Below are 18377 nucleotides of genomic sequence, written 5' to 3'. Positions count from 1 at the left end.
TTGGAGAAATGAAGTAAGTCACTCAAGGTCACATAGCTTTGCAAATAAGTAGCAGAACCAGGACCAGAATTCAGGTATCCTGATTCTGGTTTTTTAGAGTATTAAAAAAAAAAAAGTTATATGAATAAACACAGCCTGAACTACCAAAGAGAAATAGTGATGCTCATGTTAATTAGGGTTTGGGTATGACAATGATGTTTTTCTATTTCAAAATCTTTTTTTCCCCTCTAGCTTTAAAGCCCAAGTTTGCAGAATCTACAGAAATTTCAGAACTTTCCCATAATTTTGTTATGGTAAATCTTGAGGTAAGATTAAGAGTTTCTCCTTTCTGCTATGATTTTAAGACTACTGTTTTAGAATTAGCATCATTAATGCTATAAAATCATATTCAGCAGAGCTGTTTACTTGTATGTATGTGTTTTTCTCTTGACCTCTGATACTAAGGCTTGCATCAGATATTTTAGAAAGCCATCCAGCATCTACTTCAGGGTGGTAGAAGGAGAGGAGAGATTGAATATGATGATGAAATTTTAATGTCCTTTCATCCTTAGTTTATGATTATGATATGTTTTACATCTTTGTATAGCTGGACTAAAGGCATAGTCATATATTCAGGCCAAAACTCCCTGCAAAATGTGAGTCAGTTGAACACCTGCTCTGTGCTGGGCTTCTATGTACCACCTTCCTGTTTCCTCATGAGATATCCTTTATATACTTCATATAGACTACAGGTCTTAGAATCCTGAGTCATAGAATGTCAGATCTTAGAATTGGAAGGGATTTTAAGGCCATTGGTGCTATCCCCATTTTACAGAAAAGAACATCTTAGGCTTGAAGGAGGTACATGATTTGGTCAAGATCGTAGAGCCTAGTAAGTGATAAGAATGGGTACTCTGACCTAGCCGTGCTCCCTTTTAGTTGCTTTATGATGATATTTCTAACCATAAGTTTCTGTAAAGATAATGTTGACTTAAACCTACAACTGGGAATCTTCCAAACACATTAACAGTTAACGTTGAGGCACCCAAGCAATTGTTTATGTAGGTAATGGATAGCCTGAATGCTAACCACTCACCAGGGCAAAGTTATATTACAGTTTGAAGAAATGACACTTTTTAATTACCTGAAATGGGAACCACACCATAAGTTATAAAGTTATTGTTGAGTTCCCATGCACATGAACTCCTTACCTCTTTCTGTGATAAATTAGGATTCTTCCTTAAAGGAGACCAAAATAACATCTTTAGTGAGCATTTGCTAACTTCAGAAATTTCTTAAAAGGAAAACCAATTGTGGTGTGGTTTTATCTCCTAGGAGGACCATGACTCCACAAGTGTAGCTAGAATGCCAGTCTCGTTAATTCATGCATTCAAGAAATACTACGTGCAAGTCAGAGATGTAGGTACTGATAATACAGCAGTGAGCAAAACAGACAAAATTCCCTCATCAAAATAACAGACTAGTGTGGGGAGACCGATTAACAAATAAGCATAATAAACCACATCAGATAGTGGTAAATTTTGTGGCTAAAAAGGAAGGGTGGAGGACAGGATGAGTACAGCTTTAAATAGATGGTTAGAAAAGAAAGTGATATTTGAGCAAAGGTCTGATGCTGAAAAGGGAGTGAGCCATGTGGATAATGGGGGAAGTGGGTTCAGGCAGAAGGTAAGAGCAAGTCCAAGGGGTAAGGTATGCAGTTGGAGAAGTGCCTAGGTGGCAGATCATGTAGGGTCTTGTAGGCCACTGCAAGGACTTGGGGATTTTCCCTGAGCAAGAAGGAAGCCACTGAAAGGTTTTGAGGAAAGGGAGGACATGACCTGACTTAAGCTTTACATTTAATTTTAATAGGATGAAGAGGAACCCAAGGATGAAGATTTCAGCCCTGATGGGGGTTATATTCCGCGAATCCTTTTCCTGGGTAAGGCACAAGATCTTAGTTTGGGGATCCATGATGTGTATGGAGAGAGAAATGAATGAAGGTACTGATTCTACCTGGTGAAACTATACTGGGATGGCCAAAACCAAAAACACAAACCAGTTACAGGAGAGAGTGAGGGCGTTGTGAATGCCAGAATTATAAGTTTTTTTTGTTTTTGTTTTGTTTTGTTTTTTTTTTTTTTTGAGACAGAGTCTCGCTTTGTTGCCTAGGCTAGAATGAGTGCCGTGGCGTCAGCCTAGCTCACAGCAACCTCAAACTCCTGGGCTCAAGCAATCCTTCTGCCTCAGCCTCCCAAGTGGCTGGGACTACAGGCATGTGCCACCATGCCCGGCTAATTTTTTCTATATATATTATTTGGCCAATTAATTTCTTTCTATTTATAGTAGAGATGGGGTCTCGCTCTTGCTCAGGCTGGTTTCGAACTCCTGACCTTGAGCAATCCGCCCGCCTCGGCCTCCCAGAGAGCTAGGATTACAGGCATGAGCCACCGCGCCCGGCCCAGAATTATAAGTTTGAAGGAAAACTTTTCCCATTAACTAACTACTTTTGTGAGCCATGACAAGAATTTGATCATTTATTTATTCATTCAGCAATCATTTTTAGCATCAGCCATATGTCAAACACTATGCTAGGCACTAAAGGGACAGAGATAACACACAATTCCCACCCCTGACCCTATGGTGCAGCTGAAGCAATGAAATACTATAACCAGACAAATGTCTTTCCATGAACAGTTTTATAAGATAGTTAATGACCACCTAATCTTTGCTCAGTATTCTGCTAGATTTTATGGAGGCTATAGATAAAAATGTATGATCCCACCATTATCCAGTAGAAAAGGAAGCAGAAATGCAAGGGGTAGGGTGGTGAGATAATTGGCTGCAAAGAAGAGGAGATCTCATTTCCCACAGGGCCTAGGATAGTGTTTGAAGTACCATATAGTGTTTGAAGTACCTGTCTATTGTAATTACTGCAAACCCCTGTGGCATTTTGTCTATAACAGATCCCAGTGGCAAGGTGCATCCTGAAATCATCAATGAGAGTGGAAATCCCAGCTATAAGTATTTCTACATCAATGCCGAGCAAGGTACAGTTACACAGAGAGAAAGGAGGGTGGGTTGCTGCTAGATTTAACTAGGATGGACAACATGCAAGGTCTGTGATAGGAAACTTAATTCAACATGCTAGCCGAACTTCTCCTGCCTGTCCTGTTTTTGGCTAGATCCTACATAGTATATAGGAGAAAGATAAAACTGAGCCTTTTCCCCCAGCCACTTACAGTCTAGTGGAAAAGCTGACTGACCTATAGGAAACTGAGGCTCACAGAGAGAGTCACTTGCCCATGGTCTCACAGTTAACAAGTTGCAGAGCCAGGATTTGAATCTAGAACTTATTCCGCTGCAGTAATACTAGTCTTCCTATAAGAATTCAGAGGAAGGGGGAATACTGTTAGCTGAACAGGTCTAAGAGATTTCATAAGTACTAAACTTTATTTGGACCTAGAGGAATAAGAATTTGTCTCTGGATAGATATGAGGAGGACATTTCAAGCTATGGAAGTGAGAAGGAAGGCGGGATGTAGCTGAACACAGAGAGTTGGTAAGGCTTGCCAGAGGAAGTGATGACTGGATTGAGTCTTGAAGAATGAGACCTAGTCAGCAGCAGAATGGGGAAAGCATGTTCCAGGTAGAGAGAATAGCATCAGCACAAACGGGTGAAGGAAGGTTGAAATCACATCAGTCATGCTTTTTGTTTTCTAGTCTTTGTGCACAGTCACTCTGGAGGCAGGGGTTGGAATTTATGCCATGTATTGTCGCTATTTTCCTTCCTTTTCCTCCTAATCAATAAAAGGGAGGTGCTTGCTAAGTTGCTGTATGTCCTCTATTACCATGCTGCCAGCTTGATGATCACTTTATGTTTTGAGTCCCTGAACTCTTATTTTCAGAATAGGGAGGGAGAAGAGATCTGGAAATGTTATCACCTCTTTCCCATGGGTAAAACAAATGTCATGTTCCTTAACCAAATGCAGATCACTGGAGATGGATATTAGAGGGAAATTTCCCACATGGAGAAGGGCAGCTGGGTTTTCTGCCCCCAATCCTTGCACCTTGAGATTCACCTTCCCTTTAGAATATCATACAAGTTACCACTGCCATGTCCACACTGGCATAGTCCTGATGTGAACACAGGGCCCTTCCCTGATTCCCCCACAGCTCAGCTGACATGAAACTAGAGCATTTAAACCTGACTCTACTAAAGGCATAGGCAAAACAAAAGGGAAATAACAGACTATATTATCTGGCTCTTATGAGCTTATGAGTTTGTTTTTCAAGATTTACAGACTCTGACTCAACCCAGCTCCTGGCCTGCCACTGATAGGGGTGCTGTTGTAGAACCACCATTCAGGAGCCTATAGCTGCCTTTCTTGAAGTTTGAATCCATAAGAGGGTTGCCCCAAGATAGACAAGAAGTTTCATCTCCAGTTCAACCTAAGGCCCTCCTTCTAGATTTCGCCTTTTTTGTGTGTGCCTGAGAACTTGGCTTCTCCCACGTATAGTTGATACTGGAAATGACCAACCCCTTCAGTGGATACCATCCCCGCTCCCAGGACACACACACACACACACACACACACACGCACGCACACGCACACACACACACACACACACTCCATTGTAACCTGTAATCGCCATAGGAAGTGAAATAAATGTAACATTCATCCAAAAGATATAGTGGGATGGTAGAAATGCGTTCCTTCTTTAGTGTCAAGCGAGTGTCCACAGTTGGTAGCTGAAATCAGCTCTAACTTACAGGGGAAAACAAAGCAACTGCTAACATTTTTGTAGGACTTCATAGTTGATAAAGCACTGTTATTATCCCTTCTCTCATTTAATTTTTATAATAATCTAGTGTGAAGTAAGTTACATGATCTCATTTTATAAATGAAACGAATTCAAAGAGATAAATGAATTGCCAGGGCCAAAATCCAGAACTAGATCTTGTACTCCTCTCATATTTCTCTTAAAATATTTAAAAGTCTACATTGGTTGGCAAATGTCAGATATTGAAGATGTACTTCATACCTTTTCTCCCCAACTTTTATTTCACAGTTGTTCAGGGGATGAAGGAAGCTCAGGAACGGCTGACGGGTGGTGCCTTCAGAGAGAAACATCTTGAACATGAGTTGTAACATGAATGTTTCCCTTCTTTCATCAAAGTTAGTGTTCTGGAAGGAAAACAGCATGGGAGGGAATATTGAGGAATCACCCAGAACAGTAAAACTGACCAGGAAACCTTGCTCCTGTCTGCACCAGAAGGAGCTCTCTCACTGTGGAAGAGTTCTGCTAATAGAAGCTGGTCTGCATGTTTGTGGATCCAGCAGAGTGTGGCAGACTTTCTTCTCCTGCTCCCTCTCACCTAAATGTCAGTTCGTCATTGAATGTAAAGAATGAAACCTTTTGACACAAAACTTGAGCCACTTGGAGGTTTACTCCTCACAGTTGAGAATTTGAGTCTTTTCCCATTTCCTCCCACTTTATTCACCTTAGTGGTAAAAGGGGAGACCAGTAGCATCTTTTCTACAATGTTGAAATTGCAGAGATAACTTATCAATTTTTTTTTAAAAAGCCAATACATCCTAAATGTAAATCAGTAATTCTATCTCCTACCTAGGAGACCAGCCTGTTTTTTCTCCTGGGAATAATTGTGCACTTCTTCCCAAATCCCTGCAACCTCCCTCCTCTCCTCCTGCTTGGGCTTCCCAGTTTGCACGCATGGCTGTGTGCTTGGACTCGGCTCCAGTTGGAAGCATGCTTTCCCCTGTTAATGTTGGAGAATCTCAAACCTTCAAGCCCTGGGTGTAGCCATTTTGTCAAGTCATCAACTGTATTTTTGTACTGAGGTTAATAAGAAAAAAGATAAAATATTGTTCCATTAAACTTTAATAAAACTTTAAAAGGAAGCGTGCTGTGATGGCTTTTTTATTATTGCAGAATGGAGGGAGGGCTGGAGATCGCCTCAGGAAGAAAACTAACCTAGAGGACCTAAGCTAGGAGTCCTAACCTGGGACTCCTCCTCCTGCACCTTCCACATTGAAATGAGCACCAGGGCTCACGTCTTTTACTTTTTAAATACCTGAATTTCTTCTGCCCTCACTATCACTGTTTTAGCACGGGACAGGCTTTTTCTCTTTCCTAGACTATTTATTGCTCCAGCCCCTTAACTTGCCTACTGCCTCTAATAGCCTCTCTTCCTAAAATCCATCCTCCTTGCTTCCCCCAGAGTAATCTTTTCAAAACACAAATGTGGCCACATCACTCCCCTGTTTAAAACCTTTCCTTGTACATTTAAGATAATAATGTTAGGAAATTATCAGGCCTTGGTATGTGCCAGGCGCTCTTGTAAGTGCTTTCTGATGGCCTTTAAGAAGCTCCCTGTGTCTTCAACCTCATTTTTTCCCATTCATGTCTTTGCATTTTTGTTGTGGTGACACCAAATTGCTCTGAGTTTCCCTGAAAACATGCCATTTTATGTTTTTGTGCTTGCTCATCTTGTTTCTTCAGCCTAAAACATGTTTTCTTTCTATTCTTCCTTCACAACCCATTTTGAGCCACCTCTTCCAGAGAGCCTTCCCTGACCTTTCTCATGAGGATAAAATGTCCATCCTCCAGCACATCTGTCACAGCCTTGTTCCACTTTATGTTGAAATAGCCTAGTTGCACATCTGTGGCTGTCATCAGGTGGCCATTCTCTAGGGCAGAGGCTACACCTGTGTCCTGTGTATCAAGGTCCTAAAACTATACTTTCAAGTGACTTGCCAGACTCTATGGTAGTTTCTTTTTTTCATCTATTTTTTAAGTACTATCAATAAGGCCAGGCATGGTGGCTTGATCCTGTAATCCCAGCACTTTGGGAGGCCAAGATGAGAGGATCACTTGAGCCTGGGAGTTTGAGGCTAGCTTGGACATCATAGTGACACCCTGTCTTTACAGAAAATTTAAAAATTAGCCAGGTGTGGTGGCATATGGCTTTACAGAAAATTTAAAAATTAGCCAGGTGTGGTGGCATATGGCTTTAGTCCTAGCTGCTTGGGAGGCTGAGGCAGAAGGATTGCTTGGGCCCAAGAATTCAAGGTTACAGTGAGCTATGATCAGTCTGCTGTACTCCATCCAGCTTGAGACACTGAGCTAGATCCTGTCTCTTAAAGAAAAATTAAAAAAAATAAATACAACCAATGGTCCTGTGCTAGGTATTGTTACCTCATTTTATGGAAAAGAATTTCAGAGAAGGAAGTGACTAGCCCTTGGATTGGAGACTAAGTAAATACTGGATTCTAACCACTGTCTGATTCTAAACTCATGCTTTCCCCACCGCATTACTTCCTTTAGTGTTCTGAAATGTGATTTATTAGAACAGGGGTTTTTAATCTGGAGTACATAAGGACTTCACAAGAAATATATAGGCACAAAAACTTTAGTGACTTTATTTCTACATCTCATCTTTCTTAAAATGATTTCCCAGGGTTCTTAAAAAAATTAAACATAGAATTACCACATGATCTGGCAATTCCACTTATACGTATGTACCCCAAAGAATTAAAAACGGGATCTCAAACAGATAATTTGTACACTCAAATTCATAGCAGCATTATTCACAGTAGCCAAAAGGTGGAAGCAATCCCAGTGGCCATTGATAGACAAATTGGTAAATGTGGTATCTTCGATGGAATATTATTAGTCTTAAAAAGGAAGGGAATTCTGATATGTGTTACAATGTGGATGAACCTTGAAGACATGCAAAGTGAAATAAGTCAGACACAAAAGGACAAATACTGTATGATTCCACTTATGAGCTACCTAAAATAGAATTATAGAAAGTAGAATGGTGGTTGCCAGGGACTGAGGGGAGGGTAAATGGAGAGTTAGTGTTGAATGGGTGCAGAGTTTCAGTCTGGGAAAATGAAAAAGTTCTGGAGATGGACAATGGTAATGGTTGCATAATAATGCAAATATTTTTAACACCACTGAACTTAAAAATGGTTTAAATATCCTCGTTTGTATAGTGGTGAGTATCCATGCCTGTCACGCAGGAGACCAGGATTTGATTCCCCGACGGGGAGCCAAAGGAAAAAAAATGGTTAAAACGGTACATTTATATATATTTTATCAAAATTAAACTGATTTCCCAAGAAATGTCATCAAGATAGTTCATTCCCACCCTCCTTGTCACTATTCACCTTTTCCCACTTTACAGGAAAAAAGGCATACCTCTTACCTTGAATTTTAATATAGTGCATTGCCCTATTATATAAAAACTTCTGGCCAGGTGCAGTGGCTCACGCCTGTAATCCTAGCACTTTGGGAGGCCGAGGCGGGTGGATTGCTCGAGGTCAGGAGTTCGAAACCAGCCTGAGCAAGAGCGAGACCCCATCTCTACTATAAATAGAAAGAAATTAATTGACCAACTAAAAATATATACAAAAAAAATTAGCCGGGCATGGTGGTTCATGCCTGTAGTCCCAGCTACTCGGGAGGCTGAGGCAGGAGGATCGCTTGAGCCCAGGAGTTTGAGGTTGCTGTGAGTGAGGCTGACGCCATGGCACTCACTCTAGCCTGAGCAACAAAGCGAGACTCTGTCTCAAAAAAAAAAAAACTTCTGTGGTGTCAAAGGGAAGCTGAAATATTACCATGCTTCCTTGATTAGAGGCTTTTTGTCTTGTACATAGTTCTATCCTCAGCATAGTTCTGTGAAGAGCAAAACCTGACATTACAAATGGGGCAGTTTGCATCATTTGGAAATGTTTTAAATTCAGGCACAGTAAAGTGGAAGGGAGGAAAATTTGCTTCTTCTAATCCCCAATTGTTATTTAAGAAGGCATCTCTCCTGAGGGACAGTTCTAAGAGAGCATAGAAAAAATTTTGAATTCATCCGTTCCTGACAAGGCTTCACCTCTTAGAATTAGAATTTGGAATATTTTAGTATTAGCATTTGGAACGAAGATAGTTGTCAAGGGATTCATGTTAACATGTTTATTTGCACTGAAAAATGAACTATCATGATGTTGCCTCTGGTCAAAGACTTGAACTTCCAAAAGAAGATATATGAATGGCTAATAAACACATGAAAATGTGTGATATTATTAGACATCAAAGTAATGCAGAGTAAAACTACAATAAAATACTGTTTCCCACCTATTAGAATTGCTAAAATTAGAAAAAAAGACACCAAAACCTGATGATACCAAGTGTCGGAGAGGCTGTGGAGCAACTGGAACTCTTGTATATTGCTGTTGAGAGTGTAAAATGGTTCAATTACTTTGGAAAACAGTTTGGCAGTGTTTTGTAAAACTAAATATATACTTACTATGTAACCCAGAAATTCCAGAATTATATGACATGGTATAGTCATACAATGGGGTACTACTCAGAATAAAAAAGAACAAACTACTGATACATGTAACAACATGAATGAATCTCAAAAACATGCTGAGTGAAAAAACAGGCTAAAAAAATTACATTTTTAGAAGGTTTTAGAACAGGCAAAAGCTATCTATAGTGTAAGAAAGCAGATCAGTGATTATCTGGTGTTGGGGGTAGGGGTGAGTAGGCATTGACTGCAAAGGCACAGGGGGGAACTTTCTGTGGTGAGGGAAATATTGATCATGATGGTTACACAGGTAACCATTTGTCAAACCTCACTCAACTGTAAATAAACATATGAGCATTTTATTGTATGAATTTATGCCTCAATTTATTTGATTTTAAAACATTTATTTCAACTCTCCAAAATGAAGTCTTTTTGAAATAAAGTCTAACTTAACTAATTGATTTTACAGTGAAGCCTGGGTTGGCCAATTAGATAATATATAAAGCATTTCCCTAAATTAAGTGAAAGCCAAGTGTTTGATTAACATACTTAAAGCACATGATAAGATGAATGCATTTTATCAAAGCATATTATATTTGCAAAGATTTTCTTAGCACTTTCTGAGGAATTTAGATTATACAGGGTACCTCTAAGGCAAGTGAAAAAGTCTGAGATGTAGTTCATAAGTATTTGTTAAGTTTTTGTGGTATACTTGCCAGAAATTGAAAAAGAGAATGACTCTAATGAATGGGTAACATATTCTTTTACAAATTAGATGCTTTCTATTTCTTTGCTTACAATGTGATTGAAAGGGGACCTAATTGAATTATCAATGAATATGTCATTAAATTTTTTTTATATTAGATCATTGTGATTTTTGGCATACAACTCAGAAAGAGTTTGAAGAATTTAATGCCATTGCAATAATGAAACTCCTTCCATCCCTGTACACTTATTTATGTGAACATTATTTCCCAGCACTTATATCTTTAAAAGTAATAACTAGCATTAAGAAAAATTGTTCAAAACTTTGAATGTCATTGTAGAGCATTGTCGTAACAGGTTTACCTAAAGAGTTATCTGACTTTCCAATAAAATATAACTTAATTTGATTTACTATTTACTATTAATTAGGGTCGAGACATCTTGCAACCCCATAGAATTGGATGTTAACTTATAGAAAACTAGTAAGAGGCAAATTATTTCTTTCCCTCCATGCCAAGACCATTCACCAGTTTTATATCTGATTTAGCAATCTTATTTCAGTATTCCCTTTTGTCACTGACAATGTATAATGCATGTAAAGTTTGTTTTATCCTCCCTTGAATTGGCTTATTCTCTTGCTTGTCCTCATATGAGTTAATCAAAACTTTGACATGTGCTCAGAATCTGAGAGTTAAGTTTTTAACATTTTGAGAATTACTTTTGACATTACAAAAGGGGGTTGGGTGGGTGTGGTGGCTCACATCTGTAATCCTAGCACTCTGGGAGGCCAAGGTGGGAGAATTGCTTGAGGTCAGGAGTTTGAGATCAGCCTGAACAAAAGTGAGGCCACATCTCTACAAAAAATGGAAAAAATTAGCCAGGCATGATAGTGCACGCTTGTAGTCCCAGCTACTCAGGAGGCTGAGGCAGAAGGATTGCTTGAGCCCAGGAGTTTGAGGTTGCTGTGAGCTAGCCTGATGCCATGGCACTCACTTTAGCCTGGACAACAAAGCAAGACTCTGTCTCAAAAAAAAATTAATTAATTAAAAAGGGGATTAATGTCTCTGATTTCTGTGTATTGATTTTGTATCCTGCGATTTTTGCTTCTGTTTATGTGGTGAATTACATTTATAGATGTACATATGTTGAACCATCCTTGCATCCCTGGGATGAAGCCCACTTGGTTGTGATGGATTATTTTTTTGATAAGCATCTGGATTCAGTTAGCTAGGATTTTGTTGAATATTTTTGCATCTATATTCATTAGGGATATTGGTCTGTAGTGTTCTTTTTTAGTTGCATCCTTTCCTGGTTTTGGTATCAGAGTAATATTCACTTCATAAAAGGTGTCAGAGAGATTTCCATTCTTCTCGATGTTGTGGAATAATTTCTGCAAGATAGGCACCAGTTATTCTTTGTAACTGTGGTAAAATTCGGGTGTGAAACCATCTGGACCAGGACTTTTCTTTTTAGGGAGATTTTTAATTGCTGTTTCTATTTCGGCTCTTGATATTGGTCTGTTCAGGAATTCTATTTCTTCCTGGTTGAGCTTAGGGAGGCTATGTGTGTCTAGAAATTTGTCCATTTCCTCCAAATTTTCCAGTTTGTATGCATAAAGGTTTTTGTAGTATTCGTAAATTATATCTTGTATCTCCTTGGGAGCAGTTGTGATATCTCCTTTTTTGTTCCTGATGGAGCTTATTAGAGATTTCTCTTTTCTACTTTTCATTAACCTAGCCAGTGGCATGTGAATTTTGTTTATTTTTTCAAAGAACCAATTTTTGTTTTATTAATCTCCTGTATAGCTTCCCTGTTGTCAATTTCATTTAGTTCTGATTTGGGCTTGTTTATTTCACTTCTTCTGCTGGGTTTGGGGTTGGTCTGTTCTTCTTTTTCCAGCTCTCTGAGTCGTTTCATTAGATTGTCTATTTGTGATCTTTTGGACTTTTGGTTATAGGCGTTTATGGAAATAAACTTTCCTCTCAAAACTGCTTTAGCTGTGTCCCAGAGGATTTCATAACTTGTCTCTCCATTGTCATTTTGTTCAAAGAATTTTTTATTTCCATCTTGATTTCTTCATTTATGAAGTAATCATTTAGTAGGAGGTTGTTTAATTTCCACATTTTTTTTCTTTTTCTTTTTTATTTCGGCATATTATGGGGATACAGATTTTAAGGTTTCAATAAATGCCTTTTCCCCCCCTCCCCCCACAAGTCTGAGTTTCCAGCATGACCATTCCCCAGATGGTGCACATCTCACTCATTATGTATGTATATACCCACCCCCCTCCCACCTGCCCAATACCCTATTACTGTAGTACCTATGTGTCCACTTAGGTGCTGCTCAGTTAATACCAGTTTGCTGGTGAGTACATGTGGTGCTTGTTTTTCCATTCTTGGATACTTCACTTAGTAGTATGGGTTCCAGCTCTAACCAGGAAAATATAAGATGTGCTATATCACTGTTGTTTCTTAGAGCTGGATAGTATTCCATGGTATACATATACCACATTTTATTAATCCATTCTTGGATTGATGGGCACTTGGGCTGTTTCCACAGCTTTTCAATTATGAATTGTGCTGCTACAAACATTCGAGTGCAGGTGTCTATTTTGTAGAGTGTCACTGGATCTTTTTGGTAGATGCCCAGTAATGGGATTGCTGGATCAAATGGTAGATTCACTTGTATCACTTTAAGGTATCTCCATATTGCTTTCCACAGAGGTTGAACTAGTTTGCAGTCCCACCAGCAGTGTAGGAGTGTTCCTCTCTCTCCGCATCCACTCCAGCATTTGTTATTTGGAGACTTTTTGATATAGGCCATTCTCACTGGAGTTAAGTGATATCTCATTGTGGTTTTGATTTGCATTTCCCTGATGATTAGAGATGTTGAGCATTTCTTCATATGTTTGTTGGCCATTCTTCTGTCTTCTTTAGAAAAGTTTTTGTTCAAGTCCTTTGCCCACTTTTTAATAGGGTTATTTGATTTTTTCTTGCTGATTTTCGTGAGTTCTAAGTATATTCTAGTTATCAGCCCCTTATCAGATGTGTAGGATGCAAAAATTTTCTCTCATTCTGTAGGTTGTCTGTTTACTTTCATGACTGTTTCTTTGGCTGTGCAGAAGCTTTTTAGTTTCATCATGTCCCATTTATTTATTTTTGTTGCTGCTGTGATTACCTTTGGGGACTTCTTTATAAATTCTTTGCCTAGGCCGATGTCTAGGAGAGTGTTTCCAACATTTTCCTCTAGAATTCTAATAGTTTCATTCCTTAGGTTTAAGTCTGTTACCCAGTGTGAGTTGATTTTTGTGAGAGGTGAAAGGTGTGGGTCCTGCTTTAGCCTTCTACAAGTGGCTATCTAGTTTTCCCAGCACCATTTATTGAAAAGGAATTCTTTTCCCCAGTGTATGTTTTTGTCTCCTTTGTCAAAAATTAGATGGCTATATGAGAATGGTTTTATATGAGGATTCTCAGATCTGTTCCACAGGTCAATATTCCTCTTTTTGTGCCAATAACAGATTGATTTAATTACTACAGCTTTGTAGTATAGTTTGATATCTGGCATATTAATGCCTCCCATTTTGTTTTTGTTGCCTAGAATTGTTTTTGATATACAGGGTCTTCTTTAGTTCCAAACGAAGCGTAAAATTATTTTTTCTATATCTGTGAAGAATGCTGATGGGATTTTTTTTTTTTTTTTTTTGAGACAGAGTCTCACTTTGTTGCCCAGGCTAGAGTGAGTGCCATGGCGTCAGCCTGGCTCACAGCAACCTCAATCTCCGGGGCTCAGCGATCCTACTGCCTCAGCCTCCCGAGTAGCTGGGACTACAGGCATGCGCCACCATGCCCGGCTAATTTTTTGTATATATATTTTTAGTTGGTCAATTAATTTATTTCTATTTTTGGTAGAGACGGGGTCTCGCTCAGGCTGGTTTCGAACTCCTGACCTTGAGCAATCCGCCCGCCTCGGCCTCCCAAAGTGCTAGGATTACAGGCGTGAGCCACCGCGCCCGGCGCTGATGGGATTTTAATAGGTATTACATTGAATCTGTAGATCAGTTTGGGTAGTATAGACATTTTAATGATGTTGAGTCTGCCGCCCCACGTGCATGGTATGGATTTCCATCTGTTTACATCTTCTGCTATTTCCTTCCTCAGTGTTTCATAGTTCTCCCTGTAGAGGTCTTTTACCTCCCTGGTTAAGTATATTCCTAGGTACTTTAATTTCTTTGTTGCTATTGTGAAGGGAATTGAGCCTTTGATTTGGTTCTCAATTTGATTGTTGTTGGCACAGTTCAACAAGAAGAGATAACAATTATATATATATATGCACCCAACTTAGGTGCACCCAGATTCATAAAGCAAACCTTACTGGATCTAAGCAAATTGATTAACAGCAACTCCATAATTCCTGGAGATTTCAACACCCCACTGACTGCACAGGATAGATCCTCCAAACAGAAAATTAATAGAGAAATAATGGACTTAAACAAAACTCCAGAACAATTGGGTCTGACTGACATCTACAGGACATTCTACCCAAAATCCACTGAATATACGTTCTTCTCATTAGCCACAGGACATTCTCTAAGATTGACCATATCCTAGGATACAAAGTAAGCCTCAAGAAATTTAAAAAAAAGAAATCATACCATGTATCTTCTCAGACCACAGTGGAATAAAAGTAGAAATCAACCCTAATAGAAACTCACATTTCTACACAAAAACATGGAAATTATCTCCTTTTTTGTTCCTGATGGAGCTTATTAGAGATTTCTCTTTTCTGCTTTTCATTAGCTTAGCCAGTGGCGTGTCAATTTTGTTTATTTTTTCAAAGAACCAACTTTTTGTTTTATTAATCTCCTGAATAGCTTCCCTGTTTTCAATTTCATTTAGTTCTGATTTGGTCTTGTTGATTTCATTTCTTCTGCTTGGTTTGGGGTTGGTCTGTTCTTCTTTTTCCAGCTCTTTGAGTTGTTTCATTAGATTGTCTATTTGTGATCTTTTTGACTTATGGTTATAAGCATTTATGGAGATAAACTCTCCTCTCAAAACTGCTTTAGCTGTGTCCCAGAGGATTTGATAACTTGTCTCTTCATTGTCATTTTCTTCATAGGATTTTTTTATTTCCATCTTGATTTCTTCATTTATGAAGTAATCATTTAGTAGGAGGTTGTTTAATTTCCACGTTTTTGTGTAGAAATGTGAGTTTCTGTTATGGTTGATTTCTACTTTTATTCCACTGTGATCTGAGAAGCTATATGGTATGATTTCTATATTTTTAATTTCTTGAGGTTTACTTTGTGCCCTAGGATATGGTCAATCTTATAGAATGTCCCATGTGCTGATGAGAAGAACGTATATTCAGTGGATTTTGGGTAGAATGTTCTGTAAATGTCAGTCAGATCCAATTATTCTAGAGTTTTGTTTAAGTCCATTATTTCTTTATTAATTTTCTGTTTGGAAGATCTGTCTTGTGCCATCAGTGGGGTGTTGAAATCTCCAGTGATTATGGAGTTGCTATTAATCCATTTGCTTAGCTCCAGTAAGGTTTGCTTTATGAATCTGGGTGCACCTAAGTTGGGTGCATATATATTTAAAATTGTTATCTCTTCTTGTTGAACTGTGCCCTTCACCATTATATAATGACCCTCTTTGTCTTTCACTACTTTTGTTGGTTTAAAAACTAAATCGTCTGAAATTAGAACTGCCACGCCAGCCTTCTTTTGGCTTCCATTTGCTTGGAATACTGATCTCCACCCTTTTATTTTTAGTCTATATGCATCCTTGGAGGTTAGATGTGTTTCCTGAAGACAGCATATACTTGGCCTGTATTTTCTTATCCATTCATCCAGCCTATGTCTCTTTTTTTTTTTTTTCAAGAGAATTAAATCGTTTATTGATTACACATGATAATGGTTGATACACAAGCTTCATTCCCATCTATAATTTTTATCTGGTACCATTATTCAATTTAGATATATTGCATAGGATATGCCAACAATCATCTTTATAACCAATAATTCCATGATTTTTCCTTGCATGACCCCTTTTAATGGTGAACTTCAGGTCACAACAGTAACCATCAGTTCAACTACATCAAGGTTTCTGAAGACAATGGCTTCTCCACCCAAGCAGGTTGTAAATGAATTTCAAATAGAACCTGGCATCACCCTGAAGGAATTCTATCTTCACACTTTTGGGGAAGTTTACCAAAATGGCTTCAGAGTAGACTAACTTTACACAGCACATTTAAAAAAAAAAAAAAAGACACATTTATTCAGCGTCATGATCAGACTATTACATTTAGCAATCAACAGCATGGGTGCAAAAAAAAAAAAAAATCTACATTAAAACCCTTTGTTGGGATGCTTTACACTTTCCACAGAACAGAAACTAAAATAACCTGTTATACAATTAGTCACAAATACAGTCCTCGAGTTTTTTGCCCATACACATGAGTATTGTCTAAAACATGTCTTCTTTGTAGCAGCTAGGCCCTGCCACCACTGTGCTTGGCTGAGTTCACAAATCTGTTGTAACCTGTAGCTTCCCTGTCACTTCTCTGGCTCTCCTCTCCTGCTAAGCTTTGTTTCCTGGGAATAATTAAAACCTTCTGCCACTGCCATAGCTACTGCTGCTACTGGAACCACCATAGCCACCTTGGTTTCGTGGTTTGGCAAAGTATTGGCCTCCACCACCATAGGGGCCAGAGCTTCTGCCTCCAAAATTTCCTCCCTTCATGGGTCCAAAATTTGAAGACTGATTGTTGTAATTGCCAAAATCATTGTAGCTTCCACCACCTCCAAAATTGCTTCCATCATTACCAAATCCATTGTACCCATCCCCACTGCCACCATATCCACCACCACCACGGCTGCCACCAAAGCCACCTCGACCACTGAAGTTTCCTCCACGGCCAAAGTTGTCATTCCCACCAAAACCACCTCCACGACCACCACCAAAGTTTCCAGAACCACTTCGACCTCTTTGGCTGGATGAAGCACTAGCCATCTCTTGCTTTGACAGGGCTTTCCTTACTTCACAGTTGTGGCCATTCACAGTATGGTATTTCTGAATGACAATCTTATCCACAGAATCATGGTCATCAAAGGTTACAAAAGCAAAGCCCCTCTTCTTGCCACTGCCTCTGTCAGTCATGATTTCAATCACTTCAATTTTCCCATACTGTTCAAAATAGTCTCTTAGGTGATGTTCTTCCGTGTCTTCTTTAATGCCACCAACAAAGATCTTTTTCACAGTTAAGTGGGCACCTGGTCTTTGAGAATCTTCTCTGGAGACAGCTCTCTTTGGTTCCACAACTCTTCCATCCACCTTGTGTGGCCGTGCATTCATTGCTGCATCCACCTCCTCCACAGTGGCGTACGTGACAAACCCAAAGCCCCTGGAGCGCTTGGTGTTTGGATCTCTCATTACCACACAGTCTGTGAGCGTTCCCCATTGCTCAAAATGGCTCCTCAGACTCTCATCGGTTGTTTCAAAGCTCAATCCTCCGATGAATAGCTTCCGCAGCTGTTCGGGTTCTTTAGGAGACTCTGACTTAGACATGACGGCAGTGGGAAGAGAGACTTCAACGATGCTTCCTCGACAGCGTCCACGGACAGAAAGGAGTAAGCTAACGAACGTATCTCCAGCCTATGTCTCTTGAGTGGAGAGTTTAAGCCATTCACATTTATTGAGAGAACTGATAGGTAAGGTAGATTACTGTTCATTCTGTTGGGTTGGATGCTGTTGCTTTGATTTCTCTCTTGAGCCATTGTATTATCTGGCCTTTAGTCTTTGGGTTTTGGTTGTTTTTATATTCGTGAGTTTTTAACTGATCCCAAAGAGATACAAGATACAATTTATGAATACTACAAAAATCTTTATGCACACAAACTGGAAAATGTGGAGGAAATGGACAAATTTCTAGAAACACACAGCCTCCCTAGGCTCAACCAGGAAGAAATAGATTCCCTGAACAGACCAATCTCAACAGCTGAAATAGAAACAGCAATTAAAAATCTCCCTAAAAAGAAAAGTCCCGGTCCAGATGGCTTCACACCTGAATTTTACCATACTTACAAAGAAGAACTAGTACCTATCTTGCAGAAATCATTCCACACATCGAGAAGAACAGAAACCTCTCCGACACCTTTTATGAAGTGAATATTACTGTGATACCAAAACCAGGAAAGGATGCAACAAAAAAGAAAACTACAGACCAATATCCCTAATGAATATAGATGCAAAAATTTTCAACAAAATCTTAGCTAACCAAATCCAGATGCTTATCAAAAAAATAATCCATCATGACCAAGTTGGCTTCATCCCAGGGATGCAGGGATGGTTCAACATACGTGAATCTAT

At 39.1% G+C, this 18377-nt stretch overlaps 1 protein-coding gene and 1 pseudogene across 1 annotated transcript in view; one reads left to right on the top strand and one right to left on the bottom strand.

Annotated features, from left to right (window-relative positions):
• The window catches only part of TXNDC12 (thioredoxin domain containing 12), a 29825-nt gene extending 23926 nt beyond the window's left edge, over positions 1 to 5899 (top strand). The window contains exons 4-7 of the mRNA XM_012776236.3: positions 232 to 305; positions 1849 to 1918; positions 2943 to 3026; positions 5049 to 5899. Of these exons, the coding sequence (XP_012631690.1) occupies positions 232 to 305; positions 1849 to 1918; positions 2943 to 3026; positions 5049 to 5128 (308 nt within the window). The 3' untranslated portion in view covers positions 5129 to 5899. The remainder of the gene's footprint in view (positions 1 to 231; positions 306 to 1848; positions 1919 to 2942; positions 3027 to 5048) is intronic.
• A 10342-nt stretch (positions 5900 to 16241) lies between these two features.
• LOC142864871 (heterogeneous nuclear ribonucleoprotein A1-like) lies at positions 16242 to 17663 on the bottom strand (annotated as a pseudogene).
• Positions 17664 to 18377: the final 714 nt, after the last annotated feature.

The sequence above is a fragment of the Microcebus murinus genome, chromosome 2 (assembly GCF_040939455.1).
Source record: "Microcebus murinus isolate Inina chromosome 2, M.murinus_Inina_mat1.0, whole genome shotgun sequence".
NCBI classification, from domain to species: Eukaryota; Metazoa; Chordata; class Mammalia; order Primates; family Cheirogaleidae; genus Microcebus; species Microcebus murinus.
This window is presented reverse-complemented; position numbering and strand designations above follow the sequence as displayed.